The sequence below is a fragment of the Cololabis saira genome, chromosome 2 (assembly GCF_033807715.1).
Source record: "Cololabis saira isolate AMF1-May2022 chromosome 2, fColSai1.1, whole genome shotgun sequence".
Classification (NCBI taxonomy): Eukaryota; Metazoa; Chordata; class Actinopteri; order Beloniformes; family Belonidae; genus Cololabis; species Cololabis saira.
The window spans coordinates 35,898,412-35,923,305 of record NC_084588.1 but is presented as its reverse complement, the minus strand read 5'-3'; the positions used below and the strand labels follow the sequence as shown (position 1 = coordinate 35,923,305).

The 24,894-nt window shown below is 41.5% G+C and overlaps 1 protein-coding gene across 1 annotated transcript in view; it reads left to right on the top strand.

Moving 5' to 3' along the window:
* The window catches only part of LOC133463077 (CUB and sushi domain-containing protein 1-like), a 604,241-nt gene that overhangs the window by 184,109 nt on the left and 395,238 nt on the right, over window positions 1-24,894 (top strand). Inside the window, exon 3 of the mRNA XM_061744534.1 lies at window positions 14,415-14,527. Within this exon, the coding sequence (XP_061600518.1) occupies window positions 14,415-14,527 (113 nt within the window). The remainder of the gene's footprint in view (window positions 1-14,414; window positions 14,528-24,894) is intronic.

Here is a 24,894-nt window from a genome sequence, read left to right as displayed (position 1 = left end):
TAGAAGCCAAATACTCGAAGAGAGGGAGGGAGATCACAATATTTATTTGAGAGTTTACATTGGTAACTGGCTTGTGTGTGACAGATGTTTTTCTAGACGTCAGAACCAGTAAAATAAATAAATAAATTAAGCGAGAACAATAGATACAAACTGCTGCAATCACTCAAAAAAAGTCAGTTTTCTGGAAAGCTAATGGGTCATCTTTTCCAATGGACTGTCATGTTGGTTTATATTCCATGAAGGGACTTTGTAAGGGTTTTATAGCTTCAAAGCTCATGGATTTTATTGGGTCTGTGTTATGGCACTATCAAGCCAAAGTTTTGCAATGGTCACTCCATTTTCTGAAAGTCTTCCAGCTCACAGATTTACTAACTGCAATTGTTTTTAGGGCCTGTAATGTACTGGTGACCTGTCCAGGCCTTACCTCCCTCTTGGAAAGATATTTCACGCATTCATCATCCAGGGATAATAGCCGTGTCTAATCTAAAAAGGCCTTATTACTCCCATGGCAATTTTCTGGCAGGGCCCCGTGCCTCTGAGCTACTATGGGTTAAAAAAAAAAAAAAAAAAAAGTACACAAGACCCTTACACATTTAGTGCTGTTTAATTGCTACAGAAAGAGAGAAGATAAACCAACATTTAATTATTGATAGTGCAATTCAACACTCATTTAGAAACAGTTCCATACTTGGAATAAACGATACCACCCTCAAGAAAACCAGCAGCTTCTCCATGCATCTTAATATTGCTGTTGTTTTTGTTTTTTTTTGTTTTTTAAGTGTTTTGAGGTCTTGTTCAGGAAAGACTGTTCTTCTTTTAGCTTTTCCCTTTAGGGGTTGCCACACTGCTAGGGATGGGAATTGATACGATTTTTCCGATTCCATTTTCGATTCTGCTTAACGATTCGATTCTTTATCGATTCTCTTATCGATTCTCATTTGGAAAAAAAGAGAACAAACAATCTTAGTGTCAACTTTGCTTTATATCTTTGAACCAAAAAATATAAGTGAGGTCTTAAGAGGCCCCCAGCCTTGGGCTCCTCGATGGTTTGCCAGGGGGTCCCCACAAAATTATTTGTCATATAAAATATGTATTTAATATAAAATAATAATAATACAATATATATTCTTCTGTAGAAATTAACTAAATACAACAAATTATTTTGTGGCAATTACAAAAGAATGTAAAGTAACATGTTCAACACCACAAACTTAGTCACTGTTGGTGACATTCATCTATTCTGGCCTGGGTTATACTCTTCCCTGCCTTGATGAAAGGAGAAGCTAGCGGTGACTGCTCTTTAACTTCTCCATAGATGAGCTGACGAGCTGCAGCTGTGTCAGGAGCGCGCTCCGCTGTCCGACGGAGCGCGCCCGGCACTCCGCGTGGCCGAGCGCACGGCTCTTCTACCACACGCCGGCCGACTCCGCGCTCCCAACGCATCAGCCGGCCGAGCCCTAACAGTTTCCCCCCTTTGTTGAAATGTCCACATTGCAAGTATTGTTGCCCTGTTGTCATCCTTTTTGGTAAAATGTAACCAAACTTTCGAGCGTTTATGCCGCTTTGTCCCCGTGTTTTCCTGCTCGGCGCGAATGCGCACGTTGCGCAACGTGCTTGATGACGTCATTCGCGCCCACTGGAATCCATTAGGGAATCGTTTGCGAAAAAGGCAAACGATTCCAAGGAATTGAAACACTGGGAACCAGTTCTTGTTGAGAACCGGTTCTCGATTCCCATCGCTACACACTGGATCACCTGTCTCCATCTTAGACTGTCTTTTGCATTTTACACTGTCACAGCAAGCAATTGCATATCCTCTTTCACCAGATCCAGAAATTTCCTCTTTTTGTTTTCCCCTTTTTCTCCTGCCTTGCAGGTCCATCTCCAGCATCCTTCTACCAATGTAATCACTATCATCCCTGTTTGGATGTCCAAACAATCTCTGTATAGCCTCTCTTACTTTGTCTCCCAGACATCTAACCTTGGCAGCTCCTTTGATGTGCTTGTTTTTAATCCTATCCATCCTTGTCACTTCTAAAGAAAATCTTAATACTTTTCCACTCTGCCACCTCCAGCTCTATCGGTCAGTACCACGGTCTCCGAGTCATAGAGAAGGCCTGGTGTTGCTAACATCTTGTAAACCTTTCCCTTTACTCCTGTTGCTACTCGTCTATCACAGAAAATTGCCTGCACTCCCTTTTCACACCTCATCTTCACAGTACGCAGACATCTACAATATTAATCAGTAAAGGTTGTCAATCAATAATTATTTTAAGTGTGATTTAGGTGTTGCCTAAATGTTTTATGCAACCTGAATCCAGATAAGTGGAAGTTCATGGTTGGATGGATACATTTTTTAAGTGTTACATTTTGTCTGACTGGCCTGGAGAACAGCAGAAATGTTTTTCCAGGTACAAAATTACAAAGTCTTGGATTTTCTAGGATAATATCCTTGTGTGTAATTAATTAACTATATCAAAAAAGGTTTTAATAAACACTGATTTCATACATACGTTGAAACATAGTCCTTGACTGACACAGAAATAGCCATGTAGTAGGCTTGAAACTGGGCAAGAAACAACCAAATTCTGGGCCGCTTGGTGTCGCAGTGGGTTAAGCAAGAAGCTCATATACTGAGGCTACAGTCCTCCTGCAGTGGTCGCAGGTTCAAATCCCGGCCTGCGCACCTTTGCTGCATGTCATCAACATTCTCTCTCTCTACCCCCTTCCTGTCTGCAACTTAAACGGCCACTAGAGCCCAAAAAAGAAACAATGAAATTGTGGAAGACAGTTTCATGTCACAAGTCTAGGTAAACACTGACACAGATAAACATTGATAATCTGAGATTATCAATGTTTTTATCAATGTTATCAACTGAGAAAACCTTCTGCAGCACTAAAGAACGAGAGAGGGGCTATCAATGATGGAACAGGTTCAACTACAAAAAAGCAAATACAACCACAAGTGAGAAAAATCCCAAATGGAGTAAGTGGGAACCAATGACAGGTTTTATTGATTTGCCAAAAGACGTCTACAGTTGAAACCAGAAGTTTATGTAAGGGACTCAGAAAATGTGTTTTAATATAAAACAGTTGCCCCCCCCCCCCATTTTTGTTTTTTTGAGTGGTTTTGGTGGTCCGAGGTGTCATAGGTTTTTCATCGCACGCCACAGGACTCTCTTGGAGTTTAAACAACGGTCGGGCTATCCGGGAGAAGTCCTGAATGAACGATCGATAGTACCCCAAGAACCCTAGAAGAACACGAACCTCCCCAACATTTTTTGGTTGCCTCTCCTTCAACTGGAGCACTGCCTCTAGATCTTTAGGATCTATCCGAACCCCCTCACTGATGAGAGATGAAGATGTGCCATGGTTGGCAGCATTGCAGCTGGGTACCAGTGACGACAACTCACCTTCCATTAGTACACCTCTGTTCACTCCAGAGGACATACAGTCCGCCCAGGAAGGGGATACATCTATCTGTGAGGTGATGAAACTGAAACGGGAGGGATGGAAACCTAATAATAAAGACAGGAGACAAATGGGACCAGAAACACGGAGACTGATACATGAGTGGAGCAGACTCAGGTTGGACAAGGACATTCTGTACAGGCAGACAGGACAACATAAACAACTTGTTCTCCCCAGTACACTTAAGTCGACTGTGCTCAAACATCTGCATAATGACATGGGGCATGTGGGGGCAGATAAAGTAATTCACCTGGCGAGACAGAGGTTTTACTGGCCCTTCATGCAGCGAGAAATTGAAGACTATGTCATTCGTCAGTGCGCGTGCATTAAGCAGAAACGACCCACCATCCCAGAGAAAGCACCAATGGGTTCGATTACAACAAGTGCCCCTTTTGAACTCATCTCTGTGGACTACTTGCACCTCGAACCGAGTAAAGGAGGTTACGAATACATTTTAGTACTTGTAGATCACTTTACTCGTTTCGCGCAAGCTTATCCAACTAAGAACAAATCAGGCAAAACAGCAGCTGAGAAAATTTTCTCTGACTTTATCCCGCGCTTCGGGTACCCCCAAAAATTACATCATGATCAGGGCCGGGAGTTTGAAAACACCTTATTCCAACGACTCCAACAGCTGGCGGGGATTAGCCATTCTCGAACAACCCCCTATCATCCACAGGGGAACCCTGTTGAGCGCCTGAACAGAACCCTTCTCCAGATGCTCCGCACACTGCAGGAGGAGAAGAAAGCAGAATGGAAAGACCACCTTCCCCATATAGTCCATGCTTATAATGTTACCAAACACGAAGCAACAGGCTATTCACCTTTCTTCCTCCTTTTTGGCAGAGCCCCGCGGTTGCCTATCGATTTGTTGTTTAATCTGGAACCTGAGCAGCAGTCGCAGACTGGACAGGAATATGCTAGAAAATGGGCTTCTCGGATGCAGGAGGCATATAAGATTGCCTCAGACAATAGCAAAAACAGCTCCCTGAAAGGAAAAGAACGCTATGATCGAGGTGTTAAGGGGATCGCGTTGCAACCTGGTGATCATGTCCTCATCAGAAACTTGTCTGAGAGGGGTGGCCCGGGAAAACTTCGCACGTACTGGGAAAACAAGATTCACCGTGTTATCGAGAGACTGGGAGATGGGCCTGTATACAGAGTTCAAGCTGATACAGGAGACCGAACCCTTCGAGTACTGCACCGTAATCTCCTCCTACCTGTGAACGACCTACCATTGGAACATAATGAAAAGACCAGTCATACACACAAGACACGAACTAGACAGAGGAACCCTCACACACACACACAAATGGCTGAACAAGATGCCAGTGACTCTGCTGAGGAGGAGGAGGAGAATTATTCATATAGCTTCCGACACTTACCTGTGTATGGCAGGGGGGCAGTCAAACCGCGACCACCTCCACTGGAGCCACACAGTCGGCTGAGTGCTGTGGCACCTGAATATCAACCCAGGGGTCAAGACCCCAACCAGCAACAAAATGAACCTGTTGTGATGCCAGAATTGGTACATGCACCGACAGAAGCTCAGGTGCCCTCATTGGAGGAATCTCAGGAACTATTACAGCAAAATGATGCTGGGGCTTATGAGAGTATGGAGGAGTGCAGGGCTACTGAACAGATCTCAGAGTCAGAGGAGGAACTGTCGTTGAGACGGTCTACTCGAGCAGCAAAACCCAGAGCTGTGTTCACATATGAACATTTAGGGCAGCCCACTTACCAACCATGGGTCCCGGGAGCACATGGGATGTTTGCATGTGTGCCTTACCCCATCCCGGCTTATCCAGCAACCCCTGGAGCCTGTTACTTCCCCCCCCAAGCAGTGTGGACGTGTTAGGTACATGACATAGACTGGACTGGCCAAACGACTTTTCGAGTTTTTTATGAAGCAGTTCCCAGACTATGTTGCTTTTTCTCATTTGACTATTGGACATTCTGTTAGTTTCGCTGTAGATGTCCGGAGACATCTTTTGAAGCGGGGGAGAGTGTAAGGGACTCAGAAAATGTGTTTTAATATAAAACAGTTGCCCCCCCCCCCATTTTTGTTTTTGGTTTTGGTTGTTTTGTTGAGAGCTGAACTGGCTGGACGGACTCGCATACAGCGGGAAGTTACCCTTCCAAGCCAGTAGATGGCGCTCGAGCGCTGCTGTGGGTCTTACCGAGAGAAGAATTCCTCATTCCAATGAGCTTATATTGTTTAAATGTGAGTTTATATTGAAACGTGAGATTATATTGTTTAAATGTGAGTTTCTTTAAATGTGAGTTTATATTGAAACGTGAGCTTATATTGTTTAAATGTGAGCTTATATCCTTTAAATGTGAGTTTATATTGTGTAAATGTGAGTTTATATTGTTTAAATGTGAGTTTATATTGTTTAAATATGTGTTTTAGTCATGGGACAAAGCCAGTTTATTACTTTTTGTGAATTATTTATTTTATTTTGCACATTTTCATTTAATTTACTTTTGATGAACATTATTTACTGATTGAATAAGAGAAATAAAATGGCGTTGGCTTTGTGAAGACGTTAACCCGTTGTTTCTCTCATTATTAATCCACAGTGATATCCATCCTGTGAATTACATGAACCGGTCCAGATACCCCTAGATCTGGAGCCGGTTACATTTACATAAACTGTGCAAAAACAGATACATAACCTTTTTTGTCTCACTGTCTGCAGTCAAATCAAACGAAGTGTTATAATGTATTTTCACCATGGAAAACATGATATTACTTATATATCACAAATCTGCTTGTTTTGTTTGGCAAATTTATTATAAACAAATGTAGACATTCCAATTTCAGAGTTTTTTTATGTGAGTTTAAAGAGTAAGTTAAAACCTTAAAACTTATTGTTACTAAACAAAGCATCACAATTTGAAATCTGATGAGAATCTTTTCAAAGAAAAGTAATACAGGTCTATTCTGTCTCCTTTTTGCCCCTTATACCCATGTTAAGTTATTTATTTAATTATTTACTTATTTTTACTGAGGGAGGAGCAGTAATAGGACAGAAGAGAGTTATAGAGATAGAGAGTAAACAAATATATTTTTTCAACTTGATACTTTTATAGTATTGTAATACCTTGAGTAATATTGTTTCCTTCACAATCGTCACAATTTATTGAGCACATAAAGTTCATTCAGAAAAAGAGAAGAAAATGGTTCACATTCACAATGTGATAATGTATATTTCAACGGAGGAGGTGGTGTGAACACGTATCAGATCTATTAATAATCTGTGGAGAAGTTTTCAGTGTGCAGGCTTCTTACTGGATTTCTACTAGATTTTTCTAAATGAATTAATCAAGTAAACAGCTCTCTGGGACACACTGAATGTGCGATATGTACGTGTAATTCTTCCTGTTTCACATGCAAAAAGAATTACTGCTTCATTTTATTTGGTTGCAATTCTACAGGCATTTGAAAATCGATATACAACCCTGCGCTCCTGTCAGTCATAAGGAGTTAAGAAGTACACACATTGCTGGATAATTTTAATTAATGAGCGTGCATTATTACGGTTTTGTGTAAAAAAATAAATGTGCACATTTGAGACATACAACTGTCAAACTAAGGGGACAGAAAGAGCTTCTTGACAGTTCTAGCCTGCCAGAAATATTTCCAATGCATAATAGTAGTAGTAGTAGTAGTAGTAGTAGTACAACACAGTAACAATAAAAATGCAGAAATTGTGATGTGGTTATTTGAAATTGTCCTTGTTTTGCTCTAAGTGGGGTCTATGTGATGCTTTGTCAACCATTAACAGTGCATTTCTGACAGTCAACTCTCACTTAAATCATAATCCTAACAATGCTTACATTTTGGCATCTTGGCTCAGATGACATCGCTCCCTACAGATAGTTCCAACATTTACATACTGGGAAGGTGAATAACAGTCCAATCTTGCATTCTGATTCAGAGTCAGACCAAACAGGTGGATGCTGGGGTGATGGTATGTTTTTTTTTTTTCTTTTTTCTTTTATCAGTATAAAACTTAGTAGATGTGAATCTGCTAGCAAGCGAGTATGGGAGTATGGGCACCTTTTGTTCCTTAAATAGATGAATGAGCTAAAGGGTGTAACTGAAACTAACCATGTATGGGTCCATGCAGGCAAAGAATGCCATGTTTCCATTGTCTGCCAGAACTAACTCCACAGTCATCTCATTTATCAATATCTAAGCTTAACAACTTTTTATCCCTAATCCTAACCAAGCACAGCTGACAGCAGGTCCCTGAACAATATTGGGTCCCATGGGGTTATAAAGGGATTCTGTGGTGTGCCAGTCCACAGTGCGACACTATTTCTATGCCCTTCTGTTTCTTTATTAGCACTTTTAACATGTTATAGTTGTAACATATTACTGTAGGTCTCATGTAATGTTGCAAAGGGTCAATTTATATATGTGTATGTGTGTGTGTGTATATATATATATATATATATATATATATATATATAGTCATCCCGCTGCTGCTTCCACATGCCCAACCCCCCAGTCTGGCCTTTGGCAGTAGGCCCCCCCCTTGTCCTGGTCCTGCTCAAGGTTTCTTCCCTCCTAAAGGGGAGTTTTTTCTTGCCACTGTTTGGCTTAAGGCTTTTCTCCCACTAGGGGAGTTTTTACCTGCCATTGTTTATGTAATAATTGCTCAGGGGTCATGTTCTGGGTCTTTGGAAAGCGTCTAAAGACAACATCTGTTGTATTAGATGCTATACAAATAAAATTGAATATATATATATATATATATATATATATATATATATATATATATATATATATATATATATATATATATATATATATATAATTTCTTATTGGTGAAGTGTTGATCATATGTAACACATATACAGTGCCTTGCGAAAGTATTTGGCCCCCTTGAACTTTGTGACCTTTTGCCACATTTCAGGCTTCAAACATAAATATATAAAACTGTAATTTTTTGTGAAGAATCAACAAGTGGGACACAATCATGAAGTGGAACGAAATTTATTGGATATTTCAAACTTTTTTAACAAATAAAAAACTGAAAAATTGGGCGTGCAAAATTATTCAGCCCCCTTAAGTTAATACTTTGTAGCGCCACCTTTTGCTGCGATTACAGCTGTAAGTCGCTTGGGGTATGTCTCTATCAGTTTTGCACATCGAGAGACTGAAATTTTTGCCCATTCCTCCTTGCAAAACAGCTGGAGCTCAGTGAGGTTGGATGGAGAGCGTTTGTGAACAGCAGTTTTCAGTTCTTTCCACAAATTCTCGATTGGATTCAGGTCTGGACTTTGACTTGGCCATTCTAACACCTGGATATGTTTTTTTGTGAACCATTCCATTGTAGATTTTGCTTTATGTTTTGGATCATTGTCTTGTTGGAAGACAAATCTCCATCCCAGTCTCAGGTCTTTTGCAGACTCCATCAGGTTTTCTTCCAGAATGGTCCTGTATTTGGCTCCATCCATCTTCCCATCAATTTTAACCATCTTCCCTGTCCCTGCTGAAGAAAAGCAGGCCCGAACCATGATGCTGCCACCACCATGTTTGACAGTGGGGATGGTGTGTTGAGGGTGATGAGCTGTGTTGCTTTTACACTAAAACATAACGTTTTGCATTGTTGCCAAAAAGTGCGATTTTGGTCTCATCTGACCAGAGCACCTTCTTCCACATGTTTGGTGTGTCTCCCAGGTGGCTTGTGGCAAACTTTAAACAACACTTTATACGGATATCTTTAAGAAATGGCTTTCTTCTTGCCACTCCTCCATAAAGGCCAGCATTGTGCAGTATACGACTGATAGTTGTCGTATGGACAGAGTCTCCCACCTCAGCTGTAGAGCTCTGCAGTTCATCCAGAATGATCATGGGCCTCTTGGCTGCATTTCTGATCAGTCTTCTCCTTGTATGAGCTGAAAGTGTAGAGGGACGGCCAGGTCTTGGTAGGTTTGAAATGGTCTGATACTCCTTCCATTTCAATATTATCGCTTGCACAGTGCTCCTTGGGATGTTTAGAGGTTGGGAAATCTTTTTGTATCCAAATCCAGCTTTAAACTTCTCCACAACAGTATCTCGGACCTGCCTGGTGTGTTACTTGTTCTTCATGATGCTCTCTGTGCTTTAAACGGACCTCTGAGACTATCACAGTGCAGGTGCATTTATACGGAGACGTGTTTACACACAGGTGGATTCCATTTATCATCATTAGTAGTTTAGGTCAACACTGGATCATTCAGAGATCCTCACTGAACTTCTGGACAGAGTTTGCTGCACTGAAAGTAAAGGGGCTGAATAATTTTGCACCCCCACTTTTTCAGTTTTTTTATTTGTTAAAAAAGTTTGAAATATCCAATACATTTCGTTACACTTCATGATTGTGTCCCACTTGATGTTGATTCTTCACAAAAAATTGTAGTTTTATTATTCTTTATGTTTGAAGCCTGAAATGTGGCAAAAGGTCACAAAGTTCAAGGGGGCCAAATACTATCGCAAGGCAATATTTCACGATTATAACTTTTGAGCTGAATCGTTAGCTGTGATATGGATATCTCACTGCCAGCTTTTGCTGGGTCTATATCATATAAATCTGAAGTGCCTAAGTATTCCAGGGCTTTTGCCTGCTGTTTTTGAGGAGTGGTCATGTTGGTAGGAATTTGTGCACGAATGGTATTATCCAATACTGTGGTACTGCCATCTAACCAATAATCTTAGTATTTGAGAAGTATATAAACATGGGACATTGTGACAGTCTGACAGAATGGCAGCCATAGCAAGAGAAAAGGCTGAAACAGATGGATGAAGCAGTAGAACTCACAGGCAAACTGTCTGGTTGATTGGTTGACTGTAAAGACCAGCTGGCTGAAATCACTGACTCGCTGTCTCATTATGTAAGGTAGTTGAGTGGCTGGACAGCTGATTTGTCGTTGTTGCTGTTGTTGTTGTTATTATTTATATTATAATAGTCATTGTCCATCAGTGCAACGACAGCTAGACAATTAGTGCATATTACCTGACTGACTGACTGACTGACTGACTGACTGACTGACTGACTGATAAACATCTGTCCATACATGTCTACACACAAGAATTATGACATGTTGTATGTTAATTCATAATTTAAGTAATAAATAACAACAGACAGCAAAAAAACAGATGGACAGGAAGGGTTGGATAGTGCTTAAGCTGAATGCATTTGCTTGCAGTGACTGCTGATTTACAGTATTTTTTGTATGTATGTAATTTGTATTTTTATGAATATTTGTAGTGTGACAGAAATGCCCAATCAATATTTAATTTATCATTAACCCATTTAGCAAAAAATAAATAAATTCTCTAGGTCAGCAACAAAGAAGGCTAAGACTACCAAAGAAAAAGAAAAGACATGGCAGCTCTATAACATAGCCCATGCCCCTTAAATCAATAAAACTAACATACATAGCAAACCAGTCCCTTAAGTCTTTGACCAGCAAAAGAAAACAATCTGTCCTGGAGAAAAAGGTCTTCCAAAGTTCATATGTCCATGAAATTAAAAATGAAGGAGCAAAACATGCTTCTGTTTCAATTTTTTCACATCTTATTTGTTGAGTGGTGAAATATTCTTGTCAGAATTCAACTGCTGTCCGCTGTGAGCCACAAAGGTAATTTATTGAAATTAGGCAATTTCTTTAGTTTAGCAAAGCAGGGAATACACAGAAAATGTAGATTACGTAGATTACATTGGAATACAAATAAGGAAAATTGTCCTCAAGTACAATTCAGAGAATCATAAGACATCTACAGTGTAACGTATAACAGCTCCGTCCTGACAAAAACAAAATAAAAAAACAACGAGAAAGCAAGTAAGTAACCAACTCACGAAACAAAAGTCAATGGTTTACTTGGTACCATGTGTTATATCCAATGCAGTTTAGTGGATAAATCTCACAATAAATCTGTTTTTGAATGCTGTAAGGTCAAGTTTTTATTTATATAGGTAAGTTGGTCCAGAGAATGGGGACGGTGATTGAAAACGCACAGTCACCTCTGTTTCTGAGTCTTTAGTTTGGAATATTAAGGATCATCTGTTTTGATGACCTTAGTTCTGACAGGAGTATGAAGATGAATATGCATAGCAAAATGATGTGGCACCAATCAATCTTGAAACAATCAATTCATCTTAAAAACAATCAATAATAACAGATTCACAATAATGGAATGAAGGGGTTATAAAAGCATGTATGACTCTTTCAAAATTAGGTCAAGATTCACTGGCCAACAGTCTTAACAGGAAAACGCTTTTTTTTTCTTTTACCAAAGAATTGATTTATTCATCAAATGTAAATGTGTTGTCAAAACTACTTTAAATCACTAAGGGGTTTAACAAAGTCTGCAGTAAGTCGGAATTGCTACATTTTATTTGGAAGCATATTTTACGGCAAAACAATGAAAGAAAAAATTGTGTTTCCTTCAAACTGACCCAGAGGAAATCATATATATAGATAAAACAATAATGTGCCTAAAATTGACCCCTGGAGTACCCCACAACACAAAGGAGCAATAGAAGAATAAAACTCACCATGATGTTCCGAAAAACTCCTGTCAGTCAAATAATGCTGAAGCTTGTGTCTTATAAAGAGAAGCCAAGTTCCCTTTAGTGCATTGCTTTTATGGTTTTGCGTACATCATTTTAATCACCTTGCTAATCCTATTAATATTAATACTCATCTGCGACAGTAACTTTCAGCAACCCCCTCACTCTCATTTGTTAAAGCACACGCATACCAGGTTGTGTAACAAATTGCTTGTAAGACACACATGGAAACAAAACTAAAGTCTGCTGGTCTGTTACTTGAACACCATCACATTCTTTTCTACAGCTTTGATTCATTGTTCCTGATTTTTTTTTTCCTTTTCTATTTGAGGCTGCAGTCCAAGACACACATACCTGCGATACTCTTAACTATTTTCTTTGATTTCTCCTTTTGACTTTTTCACTTTTATTTTCTCCTGCTTTGTGGGATGTCCCAGGCCACCTCTTCATGGACCTTGTGGACTTTCAAAATGAAACATGCACTGTATAAAATGAAGTTAGTCTTGGACAGTATGACAAATGTGCCCTCTGTGTCCAAACATGTCTCCCTGATTATAGCTATTATTATAGTTAAATCAAATATACATATCTCTGCATGTTTTTGATTACTACGGCCTTAGTATTGCACCATTGCACGGTATAGAGAGGTGGTATTTTGACTCATGCTATTTATAATTTGATAGTCTTCAGGGGTCTGCCTTATGTTCTCCTTTTACTGAGTCAGAAATGTCAGTATTATCTCAATAGGGAGGGATCTGTGGGAATAGAGATCAGATTGCCTACCTCTACAACCTCACCTGGCTCAATAAGATGAATCAGTGATCCCACTCAGATCTTTTTATAGAAGCTTATTTAATCCCTTAGAGTGAACATCAGCCATCATGAAGGCATTTTCCCTCTTTTGAGGAAGATCATGGAATGACCTGAATCTCAGACCAGGAGGGATATTTGTTGGTCGAATTTGAATCACAATACACACAATACAACACAATACAATAAACATTGAAGAGAATTACATTTTTACTGTTGAGGACTTGGACATGTCATTTCTTAATAAAAAAAAAAACTCACTGGGTTTGTATGTGTATATATATGTATGTGTATGCGTATGTATGCGTATATATATATGTATATATATTAAATATAGTAATAATGCACATATATATGCCTTACCTTGCGTTCACATTGAAAGCGTCACGGGCGTCCCGGCGCCAGCATCTCGCCGCTTGGTGCATTCACACTGAAAGCGTCAGTGCCTGCAGCGGGGCTGGGGTGGACGGGGTTTCAAGCTGCGCTGCAGAACTGGGGGGAACAGTGGGAACAGCCTACACATATAGCGTACACATATTAATTTTCCTATTTCACCATAGATCACACTTTGGGACGCCTTCTTTATATTTTAGCGTTATTTCCGCGTAGATAAGAGTGAGTTTGATGCTCCTTAACAAGTTTGGTCCGTGGATCAACATCAACCCAGCGAGCCTTTACTCCCGGTGGCTGATTTATGGTTCCGCGTCACACCAACGCAGAACCGACGGCGTAGGGTGCGCCGTCGATTTAACGCGGAACCATAATTCAGGCGAAGCTGCAGTCTGTCTGCGCTGATACTGACACACCGGGTCGGAGCGGATTTGGTCATGATGTTTAACCTGTGTTTTGTGATTAATAAGCACGGGTTTTAATTATTTTTCATTGGATCAATGTAGCAAATAAAATCTTTGGGACCATCCAGCTCCTCACCCATCAGATACATGTTTCACGTGATCAGTTCAGGTAAAACGGCAGTCAAACCAGCACAAATGTCATTTTGCTGGATGAAATATATTAATTCCTGATAAAATAAGTTTGTTAGTGCACAGCTCTGCTCCTGTAAGCATGTGAATGAGTGTATGTTTATGTGTACATGAAAGTACAATCTGCATTGAGGGTTCTCGCTTCGGGAATCCTGGTGTGTGATTGGACGACGCCTCGGCGTCGCCGCTGCTCATTTGCATAAAGTTCAGATTTTTCAACTTCAAATTGACGCGACGCTCCCGCCGCCTCCGCCGCCCTCGCCGGTCTCGCTGCTCCCGCCGGTCCCGCCGCTCCTCGACGCTCCTCGACGCCCGTTTTCATAGACAATGAATGGCAGCCAGACGCCTATGACGCCCGTGACGCTTTCAGTGTGAATGCAGGGTTAGGTTTTTACCGGCATGGTATCAACCATTAATATGTGTGCAGACAAGGTGAAAAAAAAAAAAAGACATGTAATTTCTTAGAATTGTTTGATTGATTAATACCTTGTATCCTATTTGTCTTCTTTTTTTTAAAATCTGTGGTGTTTCTGTTTCAAAGAAATGAATCACTAGACTAACATTTCCTCCTGTTTTGCAGGTTGTCAGGGTTCATGCTGCCCTCTCCTATAGTCAGCAGCGGATCCATATTGGCCTTGTGGTTTACCACAGACTTTGCCGTGAGTGCACAAGGCTTCAAAGCTGTATATGAAGGTAAAAACTTCTTTAAGTGTCCATAATGATAAGTTCTATGCTGGTTGTGATGTACAAACACCTGAGTGTATAACCATGACAAGTCTGATCTGTGACTGAAATACATTAGAATTTGGTCTAAAGGACGACATTTCAGAAATTATCAACAGATTATTCTACATTAAATTTAAAAGAATTATTAGAATAGTTGATTGGTCATAAATTATCCAGTAACATAATTTCATGGTAACATAATAGACGTTAAACATTACAGGAGTTATCTGCATTATGCCACCAGTTGCTGTTTGTGTCAGGACCTTGAATTAATGTTGAATTCATGTTCTATTTGGTCTAAACCTAATCTCCTTGCAGTGTTGATTTTGTTCATTTTAGGATAAAAAAATTACAAGTTTATCTTTTTTTGTTCTTTAGTTCTCTTACTCAGGTTTATCATTTCATAGTCCTCGATAAAAAATATAAAGATGTACTTTATTGATCCCAGGACTGGGACGTTATTGTGCAGCACCAGCATAACACACAGAAACAAAAATACAGCAACAGCTCAACATAAAACCTAAAAGTAGAAATCAGAAATTATAAATAATATGAAATGTGCAAATGTTGCCTCGTGCAAGGAAGTCAGTTGTTCTATAACCAATAATAATTATTATTAAGAGTTATTGTACAGAGTAATGGCATTTGGCAGAAAAGTTTTCCTGTATCTGTCTGTTGGACAGCGGAGCTGTAATAGTCAGTTAGAGCAGGAGCTCTGCTGTCTGTCCAGGGTGGGGTAGAGGGGGTTGTCCGCGTTGTCAAGGATGGAGGAAAGTTTCTTCCGTGTTCTCCTCTTCACCACAGTCTCAAAGTTCTCCAGCCTGAGATCAATCACAGAGCCAGCCCTCCTGATGACGTTGTCCAGTCTGTGGGTGTCTCTGGCTCTAATGCTGTTCCCCCAACAAACAACCGTGAAAAAGATGATGCTGGAGACAACAGTCTGTAGTCCTCCACCACCACCACCTCCACCCCCTTATTCTGTAGCGACTGTGCAAGCGGCGTCTTCCTCCTGAAGTCAAACATCATCTCTCTGGTCTTGCTGACGTTCAACGTCAGGTGGTTCAGTTCAGTCCAATCCACAAATCTGTCTACCAGTGCCCTGTACTCCCCCTCTTATACATCATACAACAGATGAGTCATCCGAGAACTTCTGTAGGTGGCATGACTTGGTGTTGTAGTGGAAGTCAGTGGTGTATGAGGTGAAGAGAAAAGGAGAAAGCATAGTCCACTGTGGAGCTCCTGTATTACTAACCACACCACATCAGACAGAACAGAGCCCAGGCGGACAAACTGTGGCCTGCAGTTAGGTGGTCAGTCATGTCATCCAGGAGATCAGAGATCACTGAGTCGTTGACACCCATCACCTGCAGCTTCTCACCCAGCAGTGGCTGAACGGTGTTAAAAGCACTGAAGAAATCAAAGAATGTAATTCTCACAGTCGCTCCTCCACCATCCAGGTGCAAATGAGCTTGTTGTAGCAGGTAGATGACAATGATAAATGGACCTGATAAGCAAACTGTAGGAGGTCCAGCACCGAATTCACCTCTAGCCTCAGGTGAGCTAAGACCAATCTCTCCAGAACCTTCATCAGATGAGATGTGAGGTCCACTTGAGAGACTTAGGGTCAGATGGTGAGGACTTCTTGGGTAGACGAACCAGACAGGAGGTCTTCCACAGCACCTGTACTCTTTCCTGACTCAGACTCAGGTTGTAGAGGTGTTTCATTCCCGGGGACAGCTGGTTGGGACAGGTCTTCAAGATCCTGGGGGAGGTGCCTTCAGGGCCTGCAACTTGTATATGTGGAGTCTCTCCAGTTGTTTCCTAACAGTAGCCAGACTGTTCTCCTCCATTGTTCCCCGATGGTGGAACGACCTACCAAACTCTGTCCGATCTGCAGGGTCTGTACCCACTTTTAAGAGCAAACTAAAGACCCAGCTCTTTAAAGAGCACTTCAGCATATAGTAAGATGCATGCACTTACACCAAGATGGTGTCTTCTTAGACGTATCTTTCTTATTTATAAAAAAAAAAAAACAAAAAAAAAAAACATATATATTCTAGCACTGGCATGACAGCACCTGTGTCCAACTGGACTCTCAGCAGTCTGACCAGCACTTATCCAGCTGTAACCTCCTATGTGATTTTTGTGCTTGTGTTGTTCTCTCATATGTAAGTCGCTTTGGATAAAAGCGTCTGCTAAATGACAGTAGTAGTTAGACCCTCCAGGAATCCGCGATTCCGTGATCGCGGAAATTTAAGCGGATTTCACGGCTGTCCGTGGATTTACAGACCTTCCGTGGATTTCAATGTCTGGTGCAGAAAAATCACTTTTACTGGGGTTAATATTTCCCGCGATAATTGCATATGTCCGCGCTGAATGTGCAAATTATGCGGGGCTCGCTTGATTTCACCGCATCATCGCCGCACATTTTCGCATAAAGTTTGGAAAAAGGGGGGAGTGTTGTGAGTGACGTGTCGGGACGCCCGGTCGCGACGTGCGGGACCCGCCCGGGGACCTCCGCACCCCTCGCAGAAAACCGCCACCCCCCAAACAGCAGCTCTCACCCGCGGGGGTGAGAGGAAAAAGGGAGTGCCGTCTCCGTCCAGCCCCCCGCTTGTGCGGTGGGCGCGGCTGGCGGTGGACTCAGGTCTCCGTGCTGACCGCGCACCACTGCGCCTGCGAGGGCCGGCGGAGGCGGACTCACGTTCCCATCCACTGGGGGATCTTGGCGGCGGACGCGTGGGGTGACGGAGCTCTGTCTCGTCCCCCTCGTCGCGCCGGTGCGCCCGGCAATCACCCGAGCACTGAGCCGCGGGCTGGAGGGAGAGAGGCGGCCGGCCTCCGGGCCGCCACCGCCCCTCTCCTCTCTACCCGCACTCTCCTTTTTTTTCCGCCTACGACCTCAGATCAGACGAGACAGCCCGCTGAATTTAAGAGGGAAGAGCTCAGCGCCGAATCCGCAACTTCCTGCATATTTTGCATATTTTGCAACTTTCCGCATATTCCACGACTTCCCGCATATTCCGCAACTTCACAGCATAAAAGCACATAAAAAACCTGCACATTTAATCGCATAATCAATGATTTTAGCCCGCAGAATCAATGATTTTAGCCTGCAGAATCAATGATTTTAGCCCACAGAATCAATGATTTTAGCCCGCAGAATCAAGGATTTTAGCCCGCAGAATCAAGGATTTTAGCCCGCGTTTTTCTGGAGGGTCTAAGTAGTAGTAGTAGTAGTAGTAACCTGGTCTGTTGTCACAGTCACAGGGGGGAGTGGAGAGGGAGGGGTGGTGGTGGGCGGTGTTGGTGTCCTGAGTGGAGGGAGGCAGGGAGTATGTGTCGATGGGTGTGGAGGAGGAAGAGTAAGAGTTGTACTGTACACGAGAATGAGGGTGGAGGGGTTGAGTGGCTCCTGTGGATGTGTGGGGGTCTGAATGTGTTGGGGGGATTACAGAAGGAGTGTTGAATCTATTGAAGAACTGATTGAGCTCATCAGCTTTCTCCAAGCTCCCTGCTGTCTTGCCTGTCTGTCTCTCCCCTTAAACCCAGTGATCATCTTCATTCCAATCCACACATCCTTCACATTGTTCTGCTGGAGCTTGGTCTCCAGCTTCCTCCTGTACATGTTTCAACATGTCCTCAGCATGTCTCTGACCTCATGCTGTAGTCTCCTCAGCTCCACTCTGTCCCCAGACCTGAAAGCCCTCTTTTTCCTGTTCAGAAGTGCCTTCAGGTCGCTGGTGATCCACAGCCTGTTGGTGAGGTAACAGCGTACAGTCTGGGCTGGCAGGGTGGTGTGCTCACAGAATCTGATATATTGTGTGATGGAGTCTGTCATATTGTCTATGTCCCCTCCATGTGGGTCACAGAGTACATCCCAGTCCGTTGTCTCGAAGCAGTCCTGTAGTGCATCAGAAGCCTCTGTGTCCACCTCCTCACTGTCCGTATGTGAAAAGGCTGCCTCTGTATCAGGGGAACATACTTTGGAGTTGACAGAACCAGTTGTGATCTGATCTACCCGGGGGGATCCAGAGGGATCCAGTGTTTTATTGTCTCTGGTGGGACATTCAAGATACGGGTGGAAGGATGGCAGGGAAATGTCCAGGGAAAATGATTAAAATCCACAGTGATGGCCATGAATGCATCAGGACGTTTGAAAAGTAGTTGGAGCTGATGACGTCACAAGCAGCCTCGGCATCAGCTGATGGAGGGTTGTAAACAACGATCACAATGGTGGACGTGAACTCCCGTGGCAGATAATACGACCGCATTCCCAATGATAACAGTTCAATGTCCAGGGTACAAAGACGTCCCTTAACGTGTACATGTCCAGGATTACACCACTTCTCACTCTTGTACAGTGTATTTCCCCCCTCTTTTCTTCTTACCGCTTCCTATAACATCTCTGTCTGCCCGTACACTCTTAAAGCCAGGCACCGCGATGTTGTCGTCCGGGATGTGTGAGTGCAGCCAGGATTCTGTAAAACACATAACACTACACTCACAGTATCCCCTCAGGGTCCTGACCAGCGCTGTGAGCTTGTCTGTCTATACTCAAATATACTTGAATACTCGAAAATAAGACATATACTAATAAAAAAAAAACAATTTACTAAAGCACTACAGGAACTGCTGCTACAGGGGGATAAGTTAATTAGTTAACATTGCTTATGATGAAGCATGAATCGTATAGTTCAGTGTTGCCATGGTCATCTGCTTATCAGTTAGGGGTACTGTGTATTAGGGGTGGGTTAAAAATATCGATATATCGATATTTTATCGATATACATGTGTAGGAACGATTATCGATACATAAATCCAAGTATCGATTAAAATTTTTTTTTTTTTTTTTAATCCCGATTTTTTTTCCCCCCGTTTTATCACCTAGTGGTCCTTGCTAAGTCAGTCCTGGGAATTGCTCCCTGTACCAACCCCGGGAGGCCCTACACTGCATTACAAGCTCACGTCTCCTCCTTAACCTGAGGAGGGAGCAGGCCGCTTCTTTCCACCAGTCAGGGTGAGGCTTCTCTGGCCGGACATAGCAATGAAAGGATCACGTTATTCCATTATTGTAATTAGAATATCGATATCGTATCGGAAATCGTATCGTCTTGGGACCTAGTGTATCGGAATCGTATCGTATCGGGAGGTCAGTGATGATACCCAGCTCTACTGTGTATGTATGTATATATGTTAGTGTGTGTGTGTGTGTGTGTGTGTGTGTGTGTGTGTGTGTGTGTGTGTGTGTGTGTATATATGTGTATGTATGTATATATATATATATATATATATATATATATATATATATATATATATATTGTACAGTATATACACTGCGGTCCCACTGCTTTTGTTTACATCTGTCCTTGTTTTGATGTGTCTCTTACATGAACATGATAGTGATGGCTGATCTAACCATAAAAACTAAATCACAGTATATTTAGACAGAGTAATGAAAAATTACATACTGGTTATTTTCCACCACTGTTACATCCTTGCACATTTCCCCACTCTTACCAGTCAGCAGAAAAATGCCAGTTACAGAAACCAAACTATAAAGCTGCTGTTTATGTTTCTTGATCCCAAGCACTGCTTGAAACAACAAACAACATACCACTAAAATATACTCCTAAAAAGCTACAAGATGCTGTTAAAGCTACTGAAAGTTTCTCAAAAAATAGTAAGACACAACAGACTTAGCAGGGTTTTTACTACAAATGCTGTTATTAGAATCCATTTTCTGGGTATATTTCCAGCTCTGCATTGGCTTTACAGTGGAACAGTGACACTCTGGAAATGTTGACTGACTGATAATTTGCCAGAGCAATGATTGAGGTCGATATGTAACATTTTTATTGACATCAGCCAGCACTGCTTGGATATCATTTCAAAAGGAGGTAAGGGAGAACAGCTGCAACAGCAGCTGTTAATAAAGTAGCAATCCAAGTTACAAACCCCTTTTCCAAAGTTGCAAAACAGAAGCCTATTTTAAATTTAACAATATTTTAGCTAGCCTAGTAGTAGCCTAATGTAACGCTAATATTGGATATCCACAGCCAGAGTAATGCCAATACAAACATTATAAAAAGGCATATGTTTTATTAGGAGTAATGCAAATGTCATCTGATAGGGGAAAGTACCAGACATATTCTTCCTGTTTTGGGTTCTCTCTTTGGGCGTTGTCCCAGACGATCATCCATTTTCAAGTTAAAATGTCAAATGTCAAATGGTAATTAAAGCTGCAAGCAGCGATAAACGGGCCCTCGTGCTTGCAATTTGCAACAATTAAGGTCAAGGACTCAAAACTAAGTCTGATGACACCACCCACGAATCTTTATGTCAAACCATTCAAAAGTTACGGCAGAAAATAGGAACTATCAAATATCGACCAATCAGAACAGGGGGAGGGGCTAATTCACACCAATGAAGGTCAAGTACTCAAAACCGAGTCCGATGACACCACCCACGACTCTCTATGTCAAACGATTCAAAAGTTACAACAGAAAATAGGGACAACCAATCAGAAGAAGGGGCGGGGCTAATTGAGGCCAATGAAGGTCAAGGAGTCAATACCGAGTCCCATGACACCACCCACGACTCCTTATGTCAAACCATTCAAAAGTTATGGCAGAGAAAAGTTTTCTAGAGGGCGCTGTTGAGCCATCTTGCCACACCAAATATCAAATTTATCGCCAGGCCTGGCTTTCGTGCAAAATTTGGTGACTTTTGGGGAACTATCAAATATGGACCAATCAGATGAAGGGGGATGCGCTTTTTGGCGTCTAGCGTCGCCACGGTAACGCTTTTGAAAGAGAAAAGTAATGCGTGTCGTCGCAGGATGGAGACGCATATTTTGATGTATAACACACCTGGGTGCACGTTACGGTTCGGGCCGTACTAACTGCCAAAGGAATGGAATAAATTGTGCCAAAATTACGCGATTAATTCAAAATGTTCAAAATGTCCAACTTCCTGTTCGGTTTCGGCCATGGCGCCAAGAGACTTTTCTTTAAGTTGCGACATGATACAGGTGTTTAGCGATTTTCGTGCATGTACGTCAAACCGTATTGTGGGGCTTGAGGCACAAAGTTTTTTCTAGGGGGCGCTGTTGAGCCATTTTGCCACGCCCATTAATGAAAACCATTAAATATCACATTTTTCGCCAGGCCTGGCTTGCGTGCAAAATTTGGTGACTTTTTGGGCACGTTTAGGGGGGCAAAAAGGCCCTCCTTTCGTCAGAAGGATAAAGGATAAAGAAAGAAGAATAAAGAATTCCTACAGATACAATAGGGCCTTCGCACTGTAAGTGCTCGGGCCCTAATTAATAGATGGTCACTTTGATGCTCTCCTTCCTTCCTCCTTCTGCTTTACTATACATTCTGATGAGATTTCTTTTGTCTGGATATCAATGGCTTGGGTTTCCTCTGGACTTTGAGCAGGTTACTATGCCAGCGGGATGTCTTTCAAATCATTCAGGGTTTCATGTTTATTAGTCCCCAAGCCTCCCTCTTCTGTTTAGTGTACAGTCTGAGGCTGCTGAGCTTGGGGAGATAATGTCTTGATTTCAGTGGATACCATCCCTACCTTTGGCCATCTTATTATTATGTATACCAGTGTGATATCTGATCGCTATCAGGGTATATGTGTTGATGGCTCAGACTTTGTTCTTCTCATTTAGAATGCTCTTCAGGATCTGGCTTGCTCTTTGTAGGCACTTGGTTGTGACTGATTTTCCTCGCAGTGCTTTGATAGTTGGAATCATTACATTGTTACTTACATTATGCTTCTGTTTGATCGTTTTTATGGTCTGAATGACAATCTGACATTGTTGCTGTAAATCCTGGCGAGATGAATCAGTGAGGCACATAGTCCTTTCATAACACCTCATATTATGTCATCCATGTAGAGGTGTCTGATGATTATTTCACTTCATAAAGGGCCTCCATTGCAACTCTTTGCAATGACCTGGTTGAGAGGGTTCAGGTATATACATAGTAGCTAGGAAAGACCATCAGCTTCTTGTGTACAACATTTGATGGTAATTTAATATGTCTGTTTTTTTTGGTGAATGCTCTTGGTGTCATGTTGATGTTGCAAGCGTTCCAGTATTTACGTGTGGAGTCATAGGCTTTCTTGTATTCTGTCTAAGTAGTAAACAGATCCATCCAACAGATTCTGTAGTCTCAAATGACTGCTCTGTCAACCAGAAACATTAAATATTGACTCATGTCTGTGCGTATGCATGTAAAGAAAAAGATATGTACAAACCATGACATGTATAAATATTTAAGTTTTTGTGTGGGTTACAACAGTTGTGATAGGTCAGGATAGATGGAAGAAGAGTCTATAAAATTCTGCCAAAGAAAGCTGCTGGAGTCAGTTAATAAACGTAAAAATGGGGGAATAATCTTTGATCAAATAATGACACTTATCATCGCCTATGTTAACAGAAAGAAAAATATTCCACTAGTTTTAAAATGTCACAGCCTGTATTGGAAAGAAAATAACAAAATGTTGTTCTCTATAAAACTGTACCATTCTGATGCCAAGTTTAGGTAGTTATAGTGTTCTGCTCATCTCAAACCAAATTGCTATTACATACATCACATCGAAAGGTTAACTGAGTGTTTAATGAATGCAAATGGTTAAAGGACAAACATTAATGGGTTTTGTCTGAGGGAGAGGTTTCCATCCTCCAACCCTGCCTGCCAGGTTCTGCCTGGTTTGCATGTTAAGTTCAGTAGATGTCAGTGATAAACAACATGTCTTGCATTTAATGGCATGTAACTATTGTTTCTTCAGATTCTGCTGAAAATGTCACTTGATTTTTACAAAACACACTGACTAAAGGGCTTGCTGTGCTCATCAGCTAATTGTATCTATTGATTTGCATTTATGAATAAGTTTTTTAACCTAATATAATCAGTCTTCCACTCCCCTTTTTCTCCCTATTTTCTTGCCATTTCACTTTATCATCTTCATCCAACTTCACTTTCTTTTTTTGCTCCTGGTGAATTAAACTGATTCCCCCAAACAAAGAATCCATTCAGCACCGTCTTCATATTGTCAATAAGAGCCAGTCTCCCTGTCAGTTTTCTTGCCTCTTAACAGAAAGGTAAAAAGCCTGCTATTGTAACAAATCTTTTCTCTATTCGTACATTCCATCATTATAAGATGCATATAAGCTTGAGCACAGATCTAAATGGCAAAAATCTGGGTGCCCGAGAGGGGAAAAAAGTGTAAAAGAGGCTGGTGATAACAAATCAAGATATGGATGGTGTGACCAAAAGAAAAGTTTTAAGTCTTAAAACCAGCCCAGCAAGATAAAATATACAAGATTTTCATTGATTACTCTTCCATGCAGAGGAAAAGAAAAACATACAGCCGCTCGAAGCAGAGAGGAGTGGTGTTTGCAGAAAGATTATTCAAGCAGAGGAATATCACTTAAACAGAATTTCAAGTGCTGTACTCCTTGATGATGGTGTGATGGTGCTTGGGTCTCTTGTAATTATATACTTTTTTATATAACAAACATGTTATTTATAGTATCTGATATGAGGTCGGTAAATGACTATAGAGAGCAATACAATATATAATAAACCATTTTAGTAAAATTCTGTTCAAAGCTCGACTAAAAATTATAAATAAATAAGAGACCTGATTTAATTCATGAGGTTTATTAAAAGGAACCCTGCATATTAAGACATGTAGGTCTTAAAAGATAAATGTTGGTATCAATTATAACAATGTGATATAAAAAACCTTGTTGATGTCTTCGTTTTTATAAAATTTGAAAATATAATTTAACATGTAGGTCGCCATTGTTTTTTACATTCTGGGTAGTACGTCACACGGTGGCACCTGCTGGCCCCCGTCCACTGTTCTGACACCCAGAAACAGATCAAAACACAGCTAAAAAGATGACGGCGCACCAGAAACACAGATGAAAACACAGCTGAACATTAAGGTGACGGCGCACCTACAAAAAAGTAAAATAAAATTTAAAAAAAGTGCAGCCCCATACAGCATGAACTATAAAAACACCATAAAACTCAGATAGACTAACAGACCACACGTTTCAACTGGCAGATAACCGATGCTACAATAAAAACCCCAGCCAGATCTGCCGTCATTAAATTAAATAAAGATGTTCTTGCCTATTTGACGCGAAGTCTGCGCCTCCCGTTTCATCAAAGTCCCGGGCCAGTCCCCTCAGCCTCGGGTCTGTCATCACCCAGCACCGAAGCCGGTTTTAGGGGGGAGAGGGGGGGGCTATGCCCACTCAAACGTGCATATTTCCCACCGGCATCTCCATCCCGGCGGCGGTAGCG